The sequence below is a fragment of the Sus scrofa genome, chromosome 5 (genome assembly GCF_054392235.1).
Source record: "Sus scrofa isolate SSC_HxYL_T2T_F1_AM1 chromosome 5, Sscrofa_HxYL_maternal_Yorkshire_Landrace_v2.0, whole genome shotgun sequence".
NCBI classification, from domain to species: Eukaryota; Metazoa; Chordata; class Mammalia; order Artiodactyla; family Suidae; genus Sus; species Sus scrofa.
The window spans coordinates 53,316,087-53,334,009 of NC_139387.1; the positions used below are offsets into that span (position 1 = coordinate 53,316,087).

General features: G+C 38.9%; 1 protein-coding gene across 10 annotated transcripts in view; it reads right to left on the reverse strand.

Moving 5' to 3' along the window:
- The window catches only part of STK38L (serine/threonine kinase 38 like), an 84,256-nt gene that overhangs the window by 11,260 nt on the left and 55,073 nt on the right, over positions 1–17,923 (reverse strand). For all 10 annotated transcript variants that reach the window (XR_014803689.1, XR_014803688.1, XM_021092163.2 and 7 more), the window contains 5 exons: positions 14,265–14,316; positions 8,420–8,542; positions 8,076–8,159; positions 1,732–1,855; positions 370–524 (listed from right to left, as the gene is read on the reverse strand). Coding sequence is in view for 8 of the 10 variants with exons in the window: in XM_021092163.2 (XP_020947822.1) it covers positions 370–524; positions 1,732–1,855; positions 8,076–8,159; positions 8,420–8,542; positions 14,265–14,316 (538 nt within the window). In the remaining 2 variants the exon portion in view is untranslated. The remainder of the gene's footprint in view (positions 1–369; positions 525–1,731; positions 1,856–8,075; positions 8,160–8,419; positions 8,543–14,264; positions 14,317–17,923) is intronic.

Consider the following 17,923-nt stretch of genomic DNA (forward strand, 5'->3'; position numbering starts at 1 on the left):
ACAAACAAACAAACAAAAAAACCCCTAATAAAATCAATAGATTAGGTTCACTTTGAGACAAAGCCTTATTATAAACTCTTCTTCTAAATGCAATTACTTATTCTTAGCTTAACATTCATAAGGTGAAATTCAATATTATAAATATTTGATTATGATTATTTTAAGAAGCAGAAAATGGAAGATGATAAAGACAGCCGATTTTCCTTTGATGTCATTTCACTTCTGTGTTCTCTCCTACTGTCTCATTCTACAAAATAATGTGGGTGAGCAATAACATAAATTGCAGTTGCCCATTTCCAATCACAAAATCAGCTCTATAACTACATAAAACAATCAGCAACTTAACAATTCACCAGTTTATTCACATGCCTTGGCATCCAATAAAAGATTGTCTGGTTTAATATCCCGGTGGATGAAACCCAACTGGTGGATGGCATCTATTGCCAGAACAGTCTCTGAAATGTAGAACTGTGTTTCCTCTTCTGTCAAAGTGTCTTTCTTCATTAGCAAAGTCATCATGTCACCTAAATAAAGGAAAATAAGTACCATGGATTAGAAATGCCTCAAAAAGGGGAATAGCTTATTACAGATTTCTTTGTAATATATAACATACGCTGGAGTTTTGCATTTTATGATCTACCCAGTGTACCTCCAACCACCTCTAGGGCCAAATTTTCAAAGAATCATTGCATAAACAAAAGTTTTGTGATGTTTAAAGGTAGAAAGTATGTGAAATCAAATCAGAGCAGAGATGATAAGGAAACATTATCTACCATTCAACATCCAGAAGAAGCTGCCAAGGGAACTATGTCGAACTGTGAAAATGAATCAGTGTAAGCACACCTGGAAATGGAACAGACTCTCAAACTCAAGTTTCAAAAATTTTTAAAATTACGTGATACCAAGTGTACGCATAATTCCACAGCTTGCTTTATTACTCTACTTTGTTTCTGAGATCTTACTGTTGGAACAGATACAGCTCCTGACTTTTAACTACTGTAAAACATTTCAACACATAATTATGCCACATTTATCTATTCTTCTACTGATGGACATGTATCTTGCATCAAGTTCTCGCTATTACAACACTGGTGCAATGAGCATCCTTTCACAAGCCGCTTGTGCACATGTGGGGGAGAATCCCTAGGGAATATGGCTGGTTGTAGGATTGCCAGACTGTAGGACACAAGCATTTTCAACTTAACTGGTATCCATGAACTGTCTGTAAGAGTTAGGAGATTCCTTTGCATAGATGAGATGCCAGCTTCCCTTACAGCCTCATCAGACTTTTAATGCTTTTGCTAATCAGATGAGTGAGTAGAATCTCATTCTTGTTTTAGTTTGCATTTCCCTGAATATGGGTGAAGGGGAACATTTTCCTATACCTTTGTAGACTAGCCCGAGTTTCTCTTCTATACAATGCCTATCATTTGCCCACTGAATTTTTGTCTTCTTCTTTAGTGACTTGTTCTTAACTCTAGACTTATAACAATCTAAACAACTGTATACTGTAAATTCAGAATGGTAATATTTAAAATGTGCCAACTTTATCATTTCTTCAAAATAATCCAATTTGTGGTCAAAATTAGTATTATTATGGGAGAAAGTAGAAAATCATGACTGTAAAACCTCAGTGCTAGGGACATAAAAGTAAATCTAGTCAATAAAATTATAATTAGATATGAAGATGTGCTTATGTGAGAATGTCATTGCTACTATGTTTGCTTTTACCTCCAGGGAGAAATTCCATGATTAGATAAAGGTTCCTCTTATCTTGAAAACTGTAAAACATCTTCACCACCCAGGCACCATCTGCTTCTACCAAAATATCTCTTTCTGCTCGGATATGGGCCACCTGGATGAATGTATTTTGAAAAATAATTATAACACATTATACATTTTCCAAGCTTATTTCTTAACGATTATCAACCCAGTTCCTTAACAGTCAAAAGGAAAGCTGGAGTTTTAGAAAAGATTTGAAACATATGTGCGCATGTTATGTTCTCATTAAATATGGAGAAGCTCAGGAAAAACTTTATTTTAGGTGATATCTTTAGGCCTGAAAAGGTGGGATCACAGGTATATTAGGGGAAGCTGAGGCCTCTCAGGTAGAAAAGCAATTAGTCTAGAAATTTTCTAACCAAAGTCTCCACCTAGCCAAGGATCTTGGCTTTGTCATACAAATTTAGGGTCTGGGACTAATTTTTAAAAGTTAAAAGTACTAAGCGATGGCCTATAGAGAGGCATGACAAAGTCAATGTCCTTAGTAAACTATTTTTACCTGTTACTAGTCCAACAAAGGGCCTGACTGGTCTTTAACCACTGGGTTGGTTTTTTAAGAAGTAGGGGGAAAAAATAAGATGTAGAAACATTTATAATAATTTGATGTTACTTAATTATAATATAAACCTTTATAATATCTATGAACATGATCTATAGCAAATTATTGTATAGCCTTTGGGGGTTTTGCTACTGACTTTTGTCAGTCACTAGAGCTCATGTGACTTTTGTCTAGTGTCTAGTCACTAGAGCTACTATTACATGAATATTTTGTAGTGTGAAAACTTATAAACTCAGTAATTTGTGGGATTTGTATAATCGATTTTCAGATGCTTTTGCACTGATATATGCATACATTCGTTCTTCAAAGATTAACAGTAAGATCTGATTTTATACTTTTGCTATTTTCATTGTGTGTCATTATGAACTCTGGCTTAAAGCACACGAGAACACAGATCTTGTAAACCTTTTCATGGTAACAAAATGTGATCTCCTTAAAATACCATATTTGGGACCACTATATTATATAAATCCTGAGATGAAAATCAAAGCACCAAAATAAACATTAACAACTAAAAACTTGCTTCTGGCATCAAAAAACTGAAAATTTCTCTAGAACTGTCTTGTAAAGTGAAAAATGTTATCAAAATTCCTACCTATTGCCTTTTACAAAGCATTTTTAAGGTCTTAAAGGGAAAACCTTAAACTCTTGGTGTTGCCTCTAGTATTGTCAGGAAAAATAACTACATTGTAAACTTGGCTTGATTATTTTTAAGTATCTGAAAACCAGATTACAGGGTATGTTTTCAAAATGGGCCTATGTTTCTAAAGTATAAGAAGTATCAGGCACAGTAATCTAAGACCACAAGAGCAGAGAGAAAAGTTGCTACTTAATTTTGTATAGCGGTTAACATCCGCTTAAAATAATGACATATTAGAACTGAGTGGGAAAAAGGTTTTCTAAAATGAAATTCAATGGTAACAAAAGTAGACTAATTTATATAGGGGGAAAACTAGATACGATTATATAATGCGGTAATCCTACTTGTGCAAAGTAGACCTGATACTGAGCTCCAGGGAGATTCTCCTACAAAATATTCTAGGCCAGCGCTGTCCAACAGAAATATAATGCAAGGCACATATGTCATTTTCGGTTTTCTAGTAGCTGCATAAATAGTAAAAAGAAACAGGTCAAATTATTTTTAACCACATGGTTTCTATAACCTCTATATCTAAAATGTTATCATTTCAGTATGTAATTAATACAAAAATTATTGAGATGTTTTACTCTCTTTTTTTCTTCTGCAGCAAGTCCTCAAAATTTGGTATTTTCCGTTCATAGCATATCTCAATTCAGACTGTCTACAATGAAGTGCCCAGTAGCCACATGTGGCTAGTTACTAAGGACCACGGCTAGAAATAACTGCTGCCTTTTGTCCTTCCTCTAAAACCCTATCCAGGACTAATCCCATGAGGCTTAGTTAGAAGATTTCTGTTCATCTCCCCATCTCTGAGGCTCTACATCTTGACCCAGACATTTATTCCCATCATTATCTTTAATTCCCTAACACAACCCGACCTTCCTTGTCTTCTAAGCCTCTTCCCCTGGCATCAGCCTGTGTTCAACAAAACCCCTGTCACCTCATCTCTGTGGAGTTCCTGTCACCTTCTCATCCTAAATGAAAGCGGACTGTCCACTGAAGGTTCTGTGCTTCTGCAGAGGGAGTTGTCAGAACGGCCTGCTTTCCCTCATGTGTTGCTGGTGATGGGGTGTGTCTACTGCTCGTTCTCCCGGCTGCTTCTGCAGCATGGTGACACTTTCCTTCTCCCCAGCTCCTCTGCAGTGCATGCTGCAAGACGCCATCAGTCCTCATCCTTCCTCACAGCGATCACTGACAGAACTCCTGGTCAACCCGCTCACCCATTCATGACGCAGCTGCTTCCTTTCAATACTTTCCACTCATGGACAGATTTCAACATCCATGAGGACAAACCACCATCCATTAGGATGAACCATCAAACAAATATCTACACAGCTCCTGGACTTCGTCCTCACCTCCGATGATCTTCTCCACTACACCTCAGCCACCCAGGGTAATCTTCTTGTCCTTCCCATCACCAATAACTGTCCCCCCTCTAAAGTCTCAATTTTGGGAGTTCCCGTTGTGGCTCAGTGGGTGAGGAACCTGACATTATCTCTGTGAGGACATGGGTTCGATCCCTGGCCTCTCTCAGTAGGTTAAGCATCTGGCATTGCCTTAAGCTGCAGTGTAGATCACAGATGCAGCTCAGATCCAGTGCTGCTGTGGCTGTGGCACAATCCCCAGCTACTACTCCGATTCAACACCTGGCCCAAGAATTTCCATAAGCTGCAAGGTATGGCAATAAAACCTTTTTAAAATAAAATAAAAGTCTCAATTTTAAGCAACTTTGTTTCTTATTTCGCCTTTTATCCTTCCAAGTCTCTTACTTATTCTCGTACTTTAATCTCCATTCCATGGACCCAACCACTTTTTCTCTACTTCCTCCCCCCCAGAACTTCATTTCTTTCTCTACCCAGCCTTTATCATTCACAAATGCCTTCAACTCCCCTGTCCTTTTTTTCCTTTGCTAGATTTGCCTGGCAAAACACCAACCCTAGTTAAGCCCATACTTCTGTCTATTCTCACCTGCCCAGAGTAACCAAATATTACTAGAGAAAAATCCCCCAACTACACAAACTGGTTTCACTTTACATGTGTGGTTACAAATCTCAATGGACATTCAACTGCATTTGCTTTCCCGCACTTCAAGTCAAGAGTTGTGACTATTTCACAACTTCTGTCTCCTTACCCCTCCAAAAAGCTACCTGCTCTGCCTTTTCTCCTGCTGATGACCTCCCTGATTTGCTGTGAGGCAGGAACCTGGCACTTCACTGCCAGATCAACCACCCTGTTTGTTCCCACTTTCTCTGCTTTTCCTTCCTGTTCTAATGAACAGGTCCCTAGTCCTAGCATAGATCAACTTCTTTGCTATCCAGTGCACTCTAATTATCTGCCCCTCTTTCCTGCATCTTCAGTTTTTCTATTAGATCCTTTCAATCAGCAATGAAACAAAGGAAATTAAAAAACCCAAAACCCACCAACATTCTTTTGATCCTAAATCGCACTTTACCAAATGATCTTTCTCCTGATTTACACGAAAGGTTTACCTATATTCACGTTCTCTACTTCTTCCTTCTCATTTTCATTCCCACTATTCCAAAGAAGGTTTACCTATATTCACGTTCTCTACCTCTTCCTTCTCATTTTCATTCCCACTATTCCTCCTCCAATCCATGGAATCTCCAACTGAATAATTTGGCAACAACATTTATTTATTTATTTATTTATTGTCTTTTCTAGGGCCGCACCTGCAGCATATGGAGGTTCCCAGACTAGGGGTCTAATCGAAGCTGTAGCCACCGGCCTACACCACAGCCACAGCAACGCCAGATCCGAGCCGCGTCTGCGACCTACACCATGGCTCAGGACAATGCTGGAACCTTAACCCACTGAGTGAGGCCAGGGATCGAACCCTCAACCTCATGGTTCTAGTTGGATTCATTAACCACTGAGCCATGACGGGAACTTCGAGCACAGTTATTATTATAACTCCATCTCCAACTGTGACACCCAGTGGCCTGTCTTGCTCTTGTCCCCTCCCTCAGCAGCATTCGACCTACTTGACCATCCACCTCCTCCTTTGAACACGTCCTTCTGGCTTCCAGGACACCATGTTCTCCTCATTTCCCCCTAACTGATCAGAGGTTCCTTCAGGGGCTCCTTTCCTGGTTTCTCCTCTGCCTAGTGTTCCCTAAGGGCTTGAATCCAGGCCCTCTTTTCTTCTCTATCTACATCTGTTCCCTGGGCAATTTCATCTGTCTCATTACGTTAAATATTGTCAATATATTAATTACTTCCAAATTATGTATCCAGTCAAACTTCTCCCCATATTCTATCCGACACGGACATAATTATCTCTACGTGGATATCTAAGAGGGGGCTCTTACTTAATAGGCCACAAAAAGAGCCCTTGATTCCCACTGTCACCAAACCTGTTCCTTCCTCAGTCTTCTCTACATGAGAAAATGATACCATCATGCATCCCATTCCTAGGTAAAACTCCTACTATCCTTGATTCTTCCTTCATTTCCTACTACCTTCCTCTGACACCCCAACATAGAGTGAGTCACAGAAAATACTGCTGGCTCTCCCATGAAAACATGTACTTAATCTGTTTGACTTTTCTTCTACTTTACTGCCAAAACCCCACACTACTGTATATGCCACAGTCACATCCTGGCTGGAATCATTACCCAGTCACTCAAGTGTTCTCCCTGTTTCAACTCTTGTTTATCCTACCAGCTGGCAAAGGGTTTGAGTTCTCTTTGTGAAACACCTATCAGACATGCCACTTCTCTGTTCAAACAAGACAGTGTCGAGATGCATTCAGAGTAAGACCCATATGCCATTTCTTGGACTTCAAAGATCAGTGTAATCTGGTCCTTGCCCGCATCCCATCACTGGGGTCTAGACACGGTGGCTTCTTTCTCTGCTCTGAGCAGGACAAGCTTATTCCTGCCTCAGGGCCTCTGCCTTTGCTCCCTGGACCTTTGTTCTGCCAGAGTGTTAGGTGTCACCCTGTCTCATTACTCAGTCTCTCATCCAACATCCTCAGAGAACCTTCCCTCACCTAATTCTTCCTCCTAAAGCCTTCTTCATCTGCATCACTTTATTCCTTTTGTAAAATTTTTCTTCATAGCACTTGTCAGCCATGACTATTTGAAATAGTGGTCCACCCATTTTCCCTATGACTGTTAAGTGATCAAGAATCAGATGTTTGTCCTATTAATCACTGTATTCCCAAAACCTAGATTAATATCTGATACATCGTAGGCAGCTAATAAATACTTGCTGAATGAATGGAATAGAAATAAAGTGAAATAATGTTGTGAAAACTCAAGTGGGCCATATTTAAATAAAAACCAACATCATGCTGCTATTATAACAAAGGAAATGCTAGGTGGGATTGAAAACCTGAAATCAAGCACTAGGTACAGAGTGATGCCATCTCCCTCTACACCCCTACTGCCCAATCCTTCACCAGCATATGTACCCACTTAGGGGTCTAAGAACATCTGCCCAGACTGGAAACACAGGTGAACACATAAAATAATACCACTGATGCTTCCAGAATTATGGCCACCCCATAAACAGCATCAAGTCATGGGAAACCCAGGAGCATGAAATTGGAGGGGTGAGAGTCTCAGGAGACTGGTTTGCTTATTTGCTGTGTGATAGGGACTAGTGTACTGAGAATGGTCCTATTTTCACTGAAGTTAGAGAAGAAGTGTTTTATTCTGGACTGAATGTTTGTGCCCCTCTCTATCTCCCCTAAAATTCCTAAGGTGAAGCACTAACCCTGCCCCCGTGTGACTGGATTTGGAGATGGGCCCTCTAAGGGGGTAATCAAGGTTCAGTGAGGTCATAAGAGGGAGGGTTAGCGAGCATCCTGGTAAGAAAAGACCCCAGAAAAGAAAATTCTGTTGTTTGAGCCACTCAGTCTGTGGTGTTTTGTTATGACAGCCTGAACAGACATGTAAAGTGGATTATAAATTTGGAAGAAATTTTAACTATAAAAATTGAGAAACAATGAAACAGGCTACCAATAGGAAGATGTGGAAGTTTCTTTTTAAAAATCCCAGTATTTAACACTTATTCCAACACCTAGTCGGTGGACCGTCCTTTGGTTAACATGTGTTCAAGAACTCATACCTGCTCTTTTTCAAGCATATCAGCTTTCCTCAATATCTTCATTGCATAGATATGGCCTGTATCTTTCTTTTGGACCAACCGCACCTAGAATGTAAAAATTCATAACATAAATGCTAATTAATCACTGCTACTTATTTAGGAGTCAAAGGCAGGCTCCTTTAAAGAAAGCGGCGTTGCAATTTGCCATTGCTGGTATTTTAGGAATTCTATTAAAAATAAGCTATGTTAATTCACCTTTTAATACATTATACTACTTTAACATATATTAAACTATTCTAATACATATTTTAAACTATATCAAGATATATATTTTCAACAGCAGTAACTTTAAAAAAGAAGCACACCTCTCCAAACGCTCCTCTTCCTATAACTTTCAGAGACTCAAAATCATCCAAGCCAAGTCTGGTCCTCTTTAGCCGTAAGAACTCTGTTTCCTTGCGAGCATGTTGTGATCGGCGTAACTTTTTCTATTAAAAAAGGAACAATTTAAAAAGATGACTTTAAAATCAGATCATTCACAGACTCACAGACATAGACTTGTGGTTGCCAAGGGGGAGGGGGAGGGACTGGGAGTTTGGGGTTGATAGATGCAAACTTTTACATTTAGAATGGATAAGCAATGAGGTCCTACTACATAGCACTGGGAACTATATTCAGTCTCTTGGGACAGACCATGATGGAAGACATACATATATATGTATGACTGGGTCAACTTGCTGCACAGCAGAATTGTTACAACATTGTAAATCAACTATACTTCAATAAAAAATAAAATTAAATAAAAAATAAATAAGTAAAAATTTTAAAAAAAATCTAAAATCAGACTGTCTCAAAGGAAGCCTAGAGTACTAAAGATGAAACAGGCTATACTGGGGGTAATGTATCTTAAATATGATATGCTAGTGCTATAACTTATTTACTGAAGTTGAATATTTATAAAGTATGAAAAAAAAGTCTAAAGAAAATGTTTTTAAATGTTGAACAATAAACCTTGGAGTTCCTGTTGTGGCGCAGCAGAAACAAATCTGACTAGGGACCATGAGGTTGTAGGTTCGATTCCTGGCCTCGCCTAGTGGTTTAAGGATCCGGCGTTGCCGTGAGCTGTGGTGTAGGTCTCGGACGCGGCTCGGATCTGGCATTGCTGTGGCTCTGGCATAGGCTGGTACCAACAGCTCTGATTAGATCCCTAGCCTGGGAACCTCCATATGCTGCAGGTGTGGCCCTAAAAAAGACAAAAGACCAAAAACAAAAACAAAAACAAAAAAACAAAAACCCCCAAATAATTAATAAACCTTTATTCTTGAGGCAGACTCCATTGGATAGTTCATCTTTACTAGTTTACATATTCCTTCATCTATATGCCAACTTAGTTCAAAAATAAAAATTAAACTTTCGGGAATGCTAATAGAATAAAATCTGATACTGATTTTCACTCTGTCGAGAAGTCTACTTTGCTTCAATTCCCTAATTTCTAAGGTCGTTCTATCACAACTACTGAGACATTACAACACCAAAATAACACAACAGCAGTATTTCCATATAGCCTTATTTAAAGTAGAATTTATTCTGGACAAATTTTTAATAAACTGCTTGAGACTTGGCACACTGCTTGAAAATATGAGACTGCACTTAAAAAATAATTAAACAAAAAATTCTAATATACGCAAATCAAGAATTTCATAAATTCTCCAAAGATCACAAAAAATAACTACCATTAGTAAGAAATATTATGAAATGCCTGAAGGTTATACTTGGAATGGGCATTTATTTAATTGTTTTAAACCTCATTTCTCTCCTCACCAAACAAAATTCTGTTTTTCGCATAGGATCATGTCAAATTACCTCTACCTAGTAGAGAAGAGGATGGGTAACACATAGGATGGGTAACAAACAAAATAAGTGAAAAAAATTAAACTTCAGTTCATCTTCAACTGAACCGCATGAAGCCTTTGGTGGTTCAGGTGTGAGGAGGAAATGAATCAAAATGACTGAAATGGTTCAGAAGCATTACTCCTAAATGCAGTTTAACATATAACAACAGAATAGTCCCTTTCTACTCTTGTGTGTGTGTTTTCAAAAGGGTAAGGTGAGCTATTAATTAGAAATATGCAAATATCTATCATCAATACAATGGAATTCTGATACTGCTAACAAAGTTAATCTAATAGGATAAAATTATTAAATTATGTCTTCAGTCTAATAGCTTTAAATGATGTCACACACTCAGGCACATAAGTGATGGAAACAGCGAAGATGTTTTTTGTTTAAAAATGCCTTCTGAATAATAATGTTGGAAAATGAATTACTAGTAAAACAAATGGGTATCTCCAAAAAAGTAGCCTGTTGTAAACTTTGACTCTAATAAAAAAAAGGCCACATGGTGGCACTATGGCATCGTCTTTCAAAGTAGTAAAGCCCTTTTAAAAATTATATAAGTGAATAAACATAAGAATTCGAAAGGCATTTTGGATTTCGGACTTTATGGATTACAAAACAATACAGTTGGATGTAGAATCAGAAACTGGTCTAATCTCAACGTAAAAGATGACCTTATCACACAGGTTCATAAATTATGCTCAAAATAGATAGACAAAAGAAAACAATGCTCATTCCTATCAGATAGGTTGGGTGGTGTAGCAAGTAAATAATGTTTATGTAGTTTGGGGGACAACTATTTAATGGCAAAAAAAAAGTTTATGGACTACATAATCCTAACAAAAAAGGGGGAAATCATCTATGACACTGTTACATTACTTTAAAAAAATCTATTCCATAGTATCAAAATCCATGTGTCCATGTTGTAGTCCAGAGGGAGCTGAAGCAAGTTCACATTTAAAAACAAAACAAAACAAAAAATCAATAAAAAAAAAGCATGTTGCTCTATCTGCTCGTGACTTGTGTAGATTAAGTCATGTTGAAAACAAATAACACTTTTCTGGTAATCACCATCTTTCCTCTCTAAAGATGACAACAAAAATCACAGACAGGCTTAACATTTCATGGCTCTTTTGCAGCTTCAACTTGCCCAGTTTGGGTCTCCATTAGAGTAAATAATATTCCATGTTGGATGGGATTTTAAGTGGGATGAATTAGAAATACATCATTTTCCTTTTTTCCCCCATTCCTTTTCAAATGGGCGTTCCTCAAACTCTCAATCTATAGGCTGCTCAGTTTTGGTAGAAGACAGAGTACACAGAAGGTTTAAGATATGAAAGGGTCAGCTATCAACTTCCTCTCAGTATAGATGCTTTTCATAGCCACTTTATATATATAGTTTAGTTTTCACACGTAACTTTCACAAATTATTTTCTATTACAGAATGAATTAAAGATAATTTATAAAACAATTTTGCTTTGAAAAGACCCACCCCACATAAAGATGGTTCCAACATATTGTACATGAGGTTGAGAGAGTTATGTCTAGTCTATTTTATAGAATGTGAAAGTCAAGGACGTAGCGTAGGCCTAACAATAAGAATTTGCAAAATTCAAATATTTTTACTAAAAATTTTAAATGCTTGATAAATGGTCATTATGAGCCACTGGGCATTTTTAGGGGTAAAATCACCTCACATTTCCTACAAGCTATTTAGGAGAATTAAAGAAAATTGCTCTAGGTACTTTGTACTTCCTGGCACGGACACCAGAGGTCGCAAGCTGGAAGCTATAAGGTGTACTTCCACTCACAGATGCATTTGCTTTGGCCCCCAAGTTGTTTTAAAACACTCTATTGATCTGCCAGTATTTTTAAAAGCAGGCAATTTCATAAAAGCCCAGATTCTCAGCTTCTCTTGAAAAACAGAGCTTCGCATCACTAGGCCCACAGAGCAGCCTCAGATGGGCAGCAAGTAGCTCGGGACTGGTCCATCCCCACCATGGTGCCAGTCACCAGGAATAATCGGGTCAGTGCTCTTGTTTTCTTCCAGTAAAGTGAAAAGCGGTATGTCTTTATCAAAAGATAAACTGTGAGGAGCAAATATTTTATTTTATTATTATTATTATTTATTTTTTTGTCTTTTTGTCTTTTTAGGGCTACACTCATGGCATATGGAAGTTCCCAGGCTAGGGGTCTGATCGGAGCTATAGCTGCCAGCCTTCGCCAGAGCCACAGCAACGCCAGATCTGAGCCGAGTCTGCAACCTACCCCACAGCTCACAGCAACGTTGGATCCTTAACCCACTGAGCGAGGCCAGGGATTGAACCCACTACCTCATGGTTCCTAGTCGGATCCGTTAACCACTGAGCCACCAGGGGAACTCCAAGGAGCAAATATTTTAGAACAGGGCCAAATAATAATAATAATAATCTATTTCCCTGTGGAAATGAAAAAAAAATTATGAGTTGAATATGCAAAGTACATTAGATAAAAGAATATAACCTAAGATGTCATTGTGAGACCACCTTGGCCAGCTTTTCTCATTTATGTTACCTGCTTGGCCCCTGGGCATCTGTTTTCATTCAATTCATTATTCAAGTTCAATATTCTGCATATATTCAATATTTTAAATATAACGACATTTATAATGATAACATAAATGCCACCTATTTCTTTAAGATTCAAATCAACTGTTAATTCTTCCATGAAACCTTTTCTGATCCCCTAAATTAGGTGGGAAAAAAAAAACCCTCTGTATTTTCAAAGTTTGCCACATTCTGTCATGTATTCACATTTTCATGTGCACACACATGTAATTCCCTCCTTCCCATCTGTAAGCTCCTTGGGGATAGATCCACTGTCCATTTGTTCATTTACTCAAATATTTCTCCTAGCCCTCTGCCAGCCCTGGAGATGCCATGCTGAATAAGGCTTTATGGAGTTTTCACTCTGGGAGATGATATTCGAAGGCTGCCATGGGGGCAGGAGCAGTGCAGATGAAGGTAGCAGACAGAAGGAGCACCTCATGAGACCAGGGAAGATTCCCCAGGGAAAGTGATGCCTAAAGTGAGACTGAAAGCATGTGGAAGGATAACGGGAGTTGGGCAGGAGGAAGGAAAAGGTCCAAGCAGCAGAAAGAGCACAGGAAAAGGTCCATAGGCAAGAGAAATGGGAATGAAAGTAACTTAATATTGGTCAGCCTGGAGGTGGGGTGACAAGAGAGGGAAGAGGCCGAATCATACAGGGCCCTCGACACTCATGTTAAAGAGCTGGTCTTCTCCTGAGAAAACCTGGGAGCCAGGCAAAGGCACTAAGCAAAAGAGTGACGTGGTCAGATCTGGTTTTTGACAAATCACCCTGGCTGAAGTGTACAGAAAAACTGGGTGTGGGAATGTGGCTCAGGATGGGGGAGGAGAGAACACTGGGGGCAGTGACTCTGCAGGTGAAATACAGGTGGTTTACACCACTAGGTTCATGGCACTGGAAGAGAGAACTGGGTAGTTCAGAGATATATTTTGGAAAAAATTTTAAGGAGACTGGACAATTGATTGATCCTTCTTGGAGTCGTCTCCTCATGCCTATTGGAGTAGTGTAGATCCTGTTTACTGAATATATGTTCTTGGAATTTAAAAAAAAAAGCTTCCTGCTTTCAAAGATGTCCATCACAGCGACAAAGTCAAAAGCCCACATTCAAATATGAAATCCACATTTTTCAAGTTGTAAAATCACCTGACAGCAATGAATGAAAAAGTCACTGGGGCTGCTTTTATACAGTCATTATGGTTTTTTCCCCTTTTATTGAGATATAATTGGCATATAATATTGTGTAAGTTTAAAGTGTGCATACTATGTGATGATTTGATACAAGTATATATCCTGAAACGAGTATGACAATAAGGTAAGTTAAACATCTATTACCTCATATAACCATTTTTTTTTTTTTGGTAGAACATTTAGATTTACTCTCTTAAGAACTTTCAAGTATAGGAGTTTCCGTCGTGGCGCAGCAGAAATGAATCCAACTAGGAACCATGAGGTTGCGGGTTTGATCCCTGGCCTTGCTCAGTGGGTTTTGGATCCAGCGTTGCTTGTAAGCTGTGGTGTAGGTTACAGATGTGGCTCGGATCCTGCTGTGGCTGTGGCATAGGCTGGCAGCAACAGCTCTGCTTAGACCCCTAGCCTGGGAACCTCCATATGTCACAGGTGCAGCCCTAAAAAGCAAAACAACAACAACAAAAAAAACCAGAAAAAACAACTTCCAAGTATATAACAGAGTATTGTTAACCAGAGTCACAGTAATTACAGCTCAGTTACCTCTTCATCTGCTAATCCTTCTTCTTCCATGGCCACTTCTAATTTCTTCTGCCTTTTCAAAGAAAAAAATAATTTACATTTTAAATGTGTTCCTAAGTATTCCCATTTAAGAAATGTGCATTTATTTTTTTTAAGTTTACACTTCAGTTTGCTATGCTAAAGAAGCTTTTCCAGTCGAATCAAAACAATCACTAAGAATAGTGATTAATATATATAAACATAATATGTACACACAAATATTCCTTTCTTAAAAAATAAACCCAGTCCAGATTTAGCTGTCTCATACTAGCCAAATGAAAAATTTACTTCTAAAGCTGCTTAATGAATTGTTAGCCAAGGTGACTCATGTTCTAATACAGAAAACTCTGTTACCCATGTTCAAACGTCCAAAATCACTCACATTTATCAGTGTTTATACTAGATGTGTTTAAAAAGGTAACAATAGTGACTAAACGTAAACATTTCTAAGGTGCATATCCCTGTGCTTGACTCTTGGTTTTAACACTTATTAGCTGATGTCTAAGTCCTTCACCTAAACTCTAAAGTTGATTTCCCCCACTAATCAAGGACAGAGGTTCAATGCAATTAAGAATATTTTACTCTATTCTATTTCTTGGAAAACTGAAAAGTCATATATGCACATAAAAAAAAAACCACATTAATTACCAGAACATTTGGTTTTACAGGAATAGCCAAGTTCAGTCATTCAGTACTTTAAAATGCACCCTTGACTTTACTTAAGCTAAGTGGGGCCGGGGGTTAGGCAGTATGGATGAAGTAGCTAGTAACTAGAGAGATAGCTGTGGTACACATTTTGCAACTCATTTCTAAGCGAATATTGCTATTTTATTTCCACTGTATTGGTACTGGTACCAGGAGAGCTCTTCCTAATTAGTTCTGGAGTGTACCAGAATTAGACTAACTTTCAAAGACTTAGCCAAATGAGTACAAGGGTTGAGGACTGAAACCATCATACAAATGTTTTGGTATTTGTTGTTTATGACAGTCTGTCCAAAAGTAATCTTTCCCTAAACTGCTGTTAAGATCTCCTATTTTTAATGGAAAGTTCCTTTAAAAAATATCTTGGGAGTTCTCGTCGTGGCGCAGTGGTTAACGAATCCGACTAGGAACCATGAGGTTGCGGGTTCGGTCCCTGCCCTTGCTCAGTGGGTTAACGATCCGGCGTTGCCGTGAGCTGTGGTGTGGGTTGCAGACGCGGCTCGGATCCTGCGTTGCTGTGCCTCTGGCGTAGGCCGGTGGCTACAGCTCCGATTCAACCCCTAGCCTGGGAACCTCCATATGCCGCGGGAGTGGCCCAAGAAATAGCAACAACAACAACAAAAGACAAAAAAAAAAAAAAAAAAAAAATATATCTTGGAGTTCCTGTCGTGGCACAGTGGAAACGAATCCAACTAGGAATGATGGGGTTGTGGGTTTGATCCCTGGCCTCGCTCAGTGGGTTAAGGATCCGGCGTTGCTGTGAGCTGTAGTGTAGGTTGCAGATGCAGCTCGGATCCAGCGTTGCTGGGGCTGTGGTGTAGGCCGGCAGCCATCGCTCCAATTAGACCCCTATCCTGGGAACCTCCATATGCCGCGCCCGTGTGGCCCTAAAAAGACAAAAGACAAAATAAATAAATGAATAAATACATATGCGTGTGTGTGTGTGTATATATATAGTTCAGTCACTTCCTTGAGTCTAGTAATAAGCACCCACCTTGGCACTAATCACACTGATTTTTGTTTACACAGTTATCTTTTGTTGCTATATTATTTGCCCAAGCCCAACCCTTTGAATGGGCTAGGCCAATACTGGATCCTGTGTCTGCCTTTATGCACAGAGCTGCTTGTTCAATGATCTGGGTTTTCTCCTCTGCAGGAAGAATCCACAGAGTGAGAGGACCATTAACCTAGGAGGCACTATCAGTACACAAGCAGATTTATTCTTCTGTCAAATCCCTACTGCCCCCTTTCCTCAATCTGTGTGAAAGCTAAAACTTCAGTAAATCTCCCATCCTTATGAGGAGAGATGCAAGGACTTTCATCCATTTCCAGGCCTAAATAGGAAGACTCACGGACTTTTCCTATACCACTTTAAAAGAGACTTTACCTCTAAATAAGCTTATGCTCTATTCTTACTGGTACTTTATTGGCATTTACTCAATTAGGTAAGCCTTAAAATGTCATGTGTTTTCCTAAAGTATAAGCTTTTAGGAGTTCCCATCGTGGCGCAGCGGTTAATGAATCCAACTAGGAACCATGAGGTTGTGGGTTCGGTCCCTGCCCTTGCTCAGTGGGTTAGCGATCCGGCATTGCCGTGAGCTGTGGTGTAGGTTGCAGACAAGGCTCGGATTCCGCATTGCTGTGGCTCTGGCATAGGCTGGCGGCTACAGCTGCGATTCGACCCCTAGCCTGGGAACCTCCATATGCCGCGGGAGCAGCCCAAGAAATAGCAAAAAAAGACAAAAAAAAAAAAAAAAAAAGCTTTTAGAAAATATAAGCTGATTATTTAACTTCCATGGCACCATAAAGATGAGATTGCTTTTTTCTTTTTAAACAACAGTAGATTCTTTTATTCCTACTTTCCTTTGTTTGGGAACAGAGGGCAAAACAGAATTACTTTAAGGTTTCAGCAATAAAAAGACAATGACCCTTTAAAATTCTGATGAATAATTTAAGTGACTATTGAAAAAATCTAGGGCTTTCCTTCCTTTCTTTTACTTTATTCCATCTCCTTTGATGATCTGACCACTTTCAGAGACATTCATTACATTTACAGTTGACATAGTTTTTTATGTGTCTGGATTTATTTCTCACTTATGGTGCAATTTCTACTTGTGCTTGCTCGTTGGTATTTCAGTTTTTCTTTTTCACTTGCCGCCTTCTGAATTTATTTTTCCCCATCCATTTTTTTCCTTCTATTAGTTTCAAAGTTACAAACTCTATTTTTATTCCTTTAGAGGCTACCCTAAAAATTACGTGTACATTTAATTTGTCAAAGCCTGAAATTAATCAATTTTCCCTAGCTATGTTGTATCCACTATCCACAGAGTCAATGATCCTCTTAAGAATAATTTAATTCCACTTACTTCCCTCCTAACTAAGAGTCTACTACACAAAAACACTTTAATACTTTTTGAAAAAATACATAAGACATTAAAAAAAAAAAGGAGTTCCCATTGTGGCTTAGCTATAATGAACCTGACCAGTATCCAAGAGAACATGGTTCGATCCCTGGCCTCACTCAGTGGGTTAAGAATCCAGTGTGTTGCTGTGAGCTGTGGTGCAGGTCACAGAAGCTGCTCAAATCTGGCATTGCTGTGGCTGTGGCAGAGGCTGGCCCCATATGCCACACTTGTGGCCCTAAAAAGCAAATACATACATACATACGTACATACATACATAAGACATTATCAATACTGCTGGGTTTTTTTTGAGTGAGAATTGCAATTTTTAATTTTTATTATTTATTTATTTATTTAGCTTTTTAGGGCCATATCCATGGCATATGGAGGGTCCAAGGTTAGGTGTCAAATTGGAACTACAGCTGCCAGCCTACGCTACAGTCCAGCAACACAGGATCCGAGTCAAGTCTACAACCTACACCACAGCTCATGGCAACGCCAGATCCTTAACCCACTGAATGAGGCCAGGGATCGAAC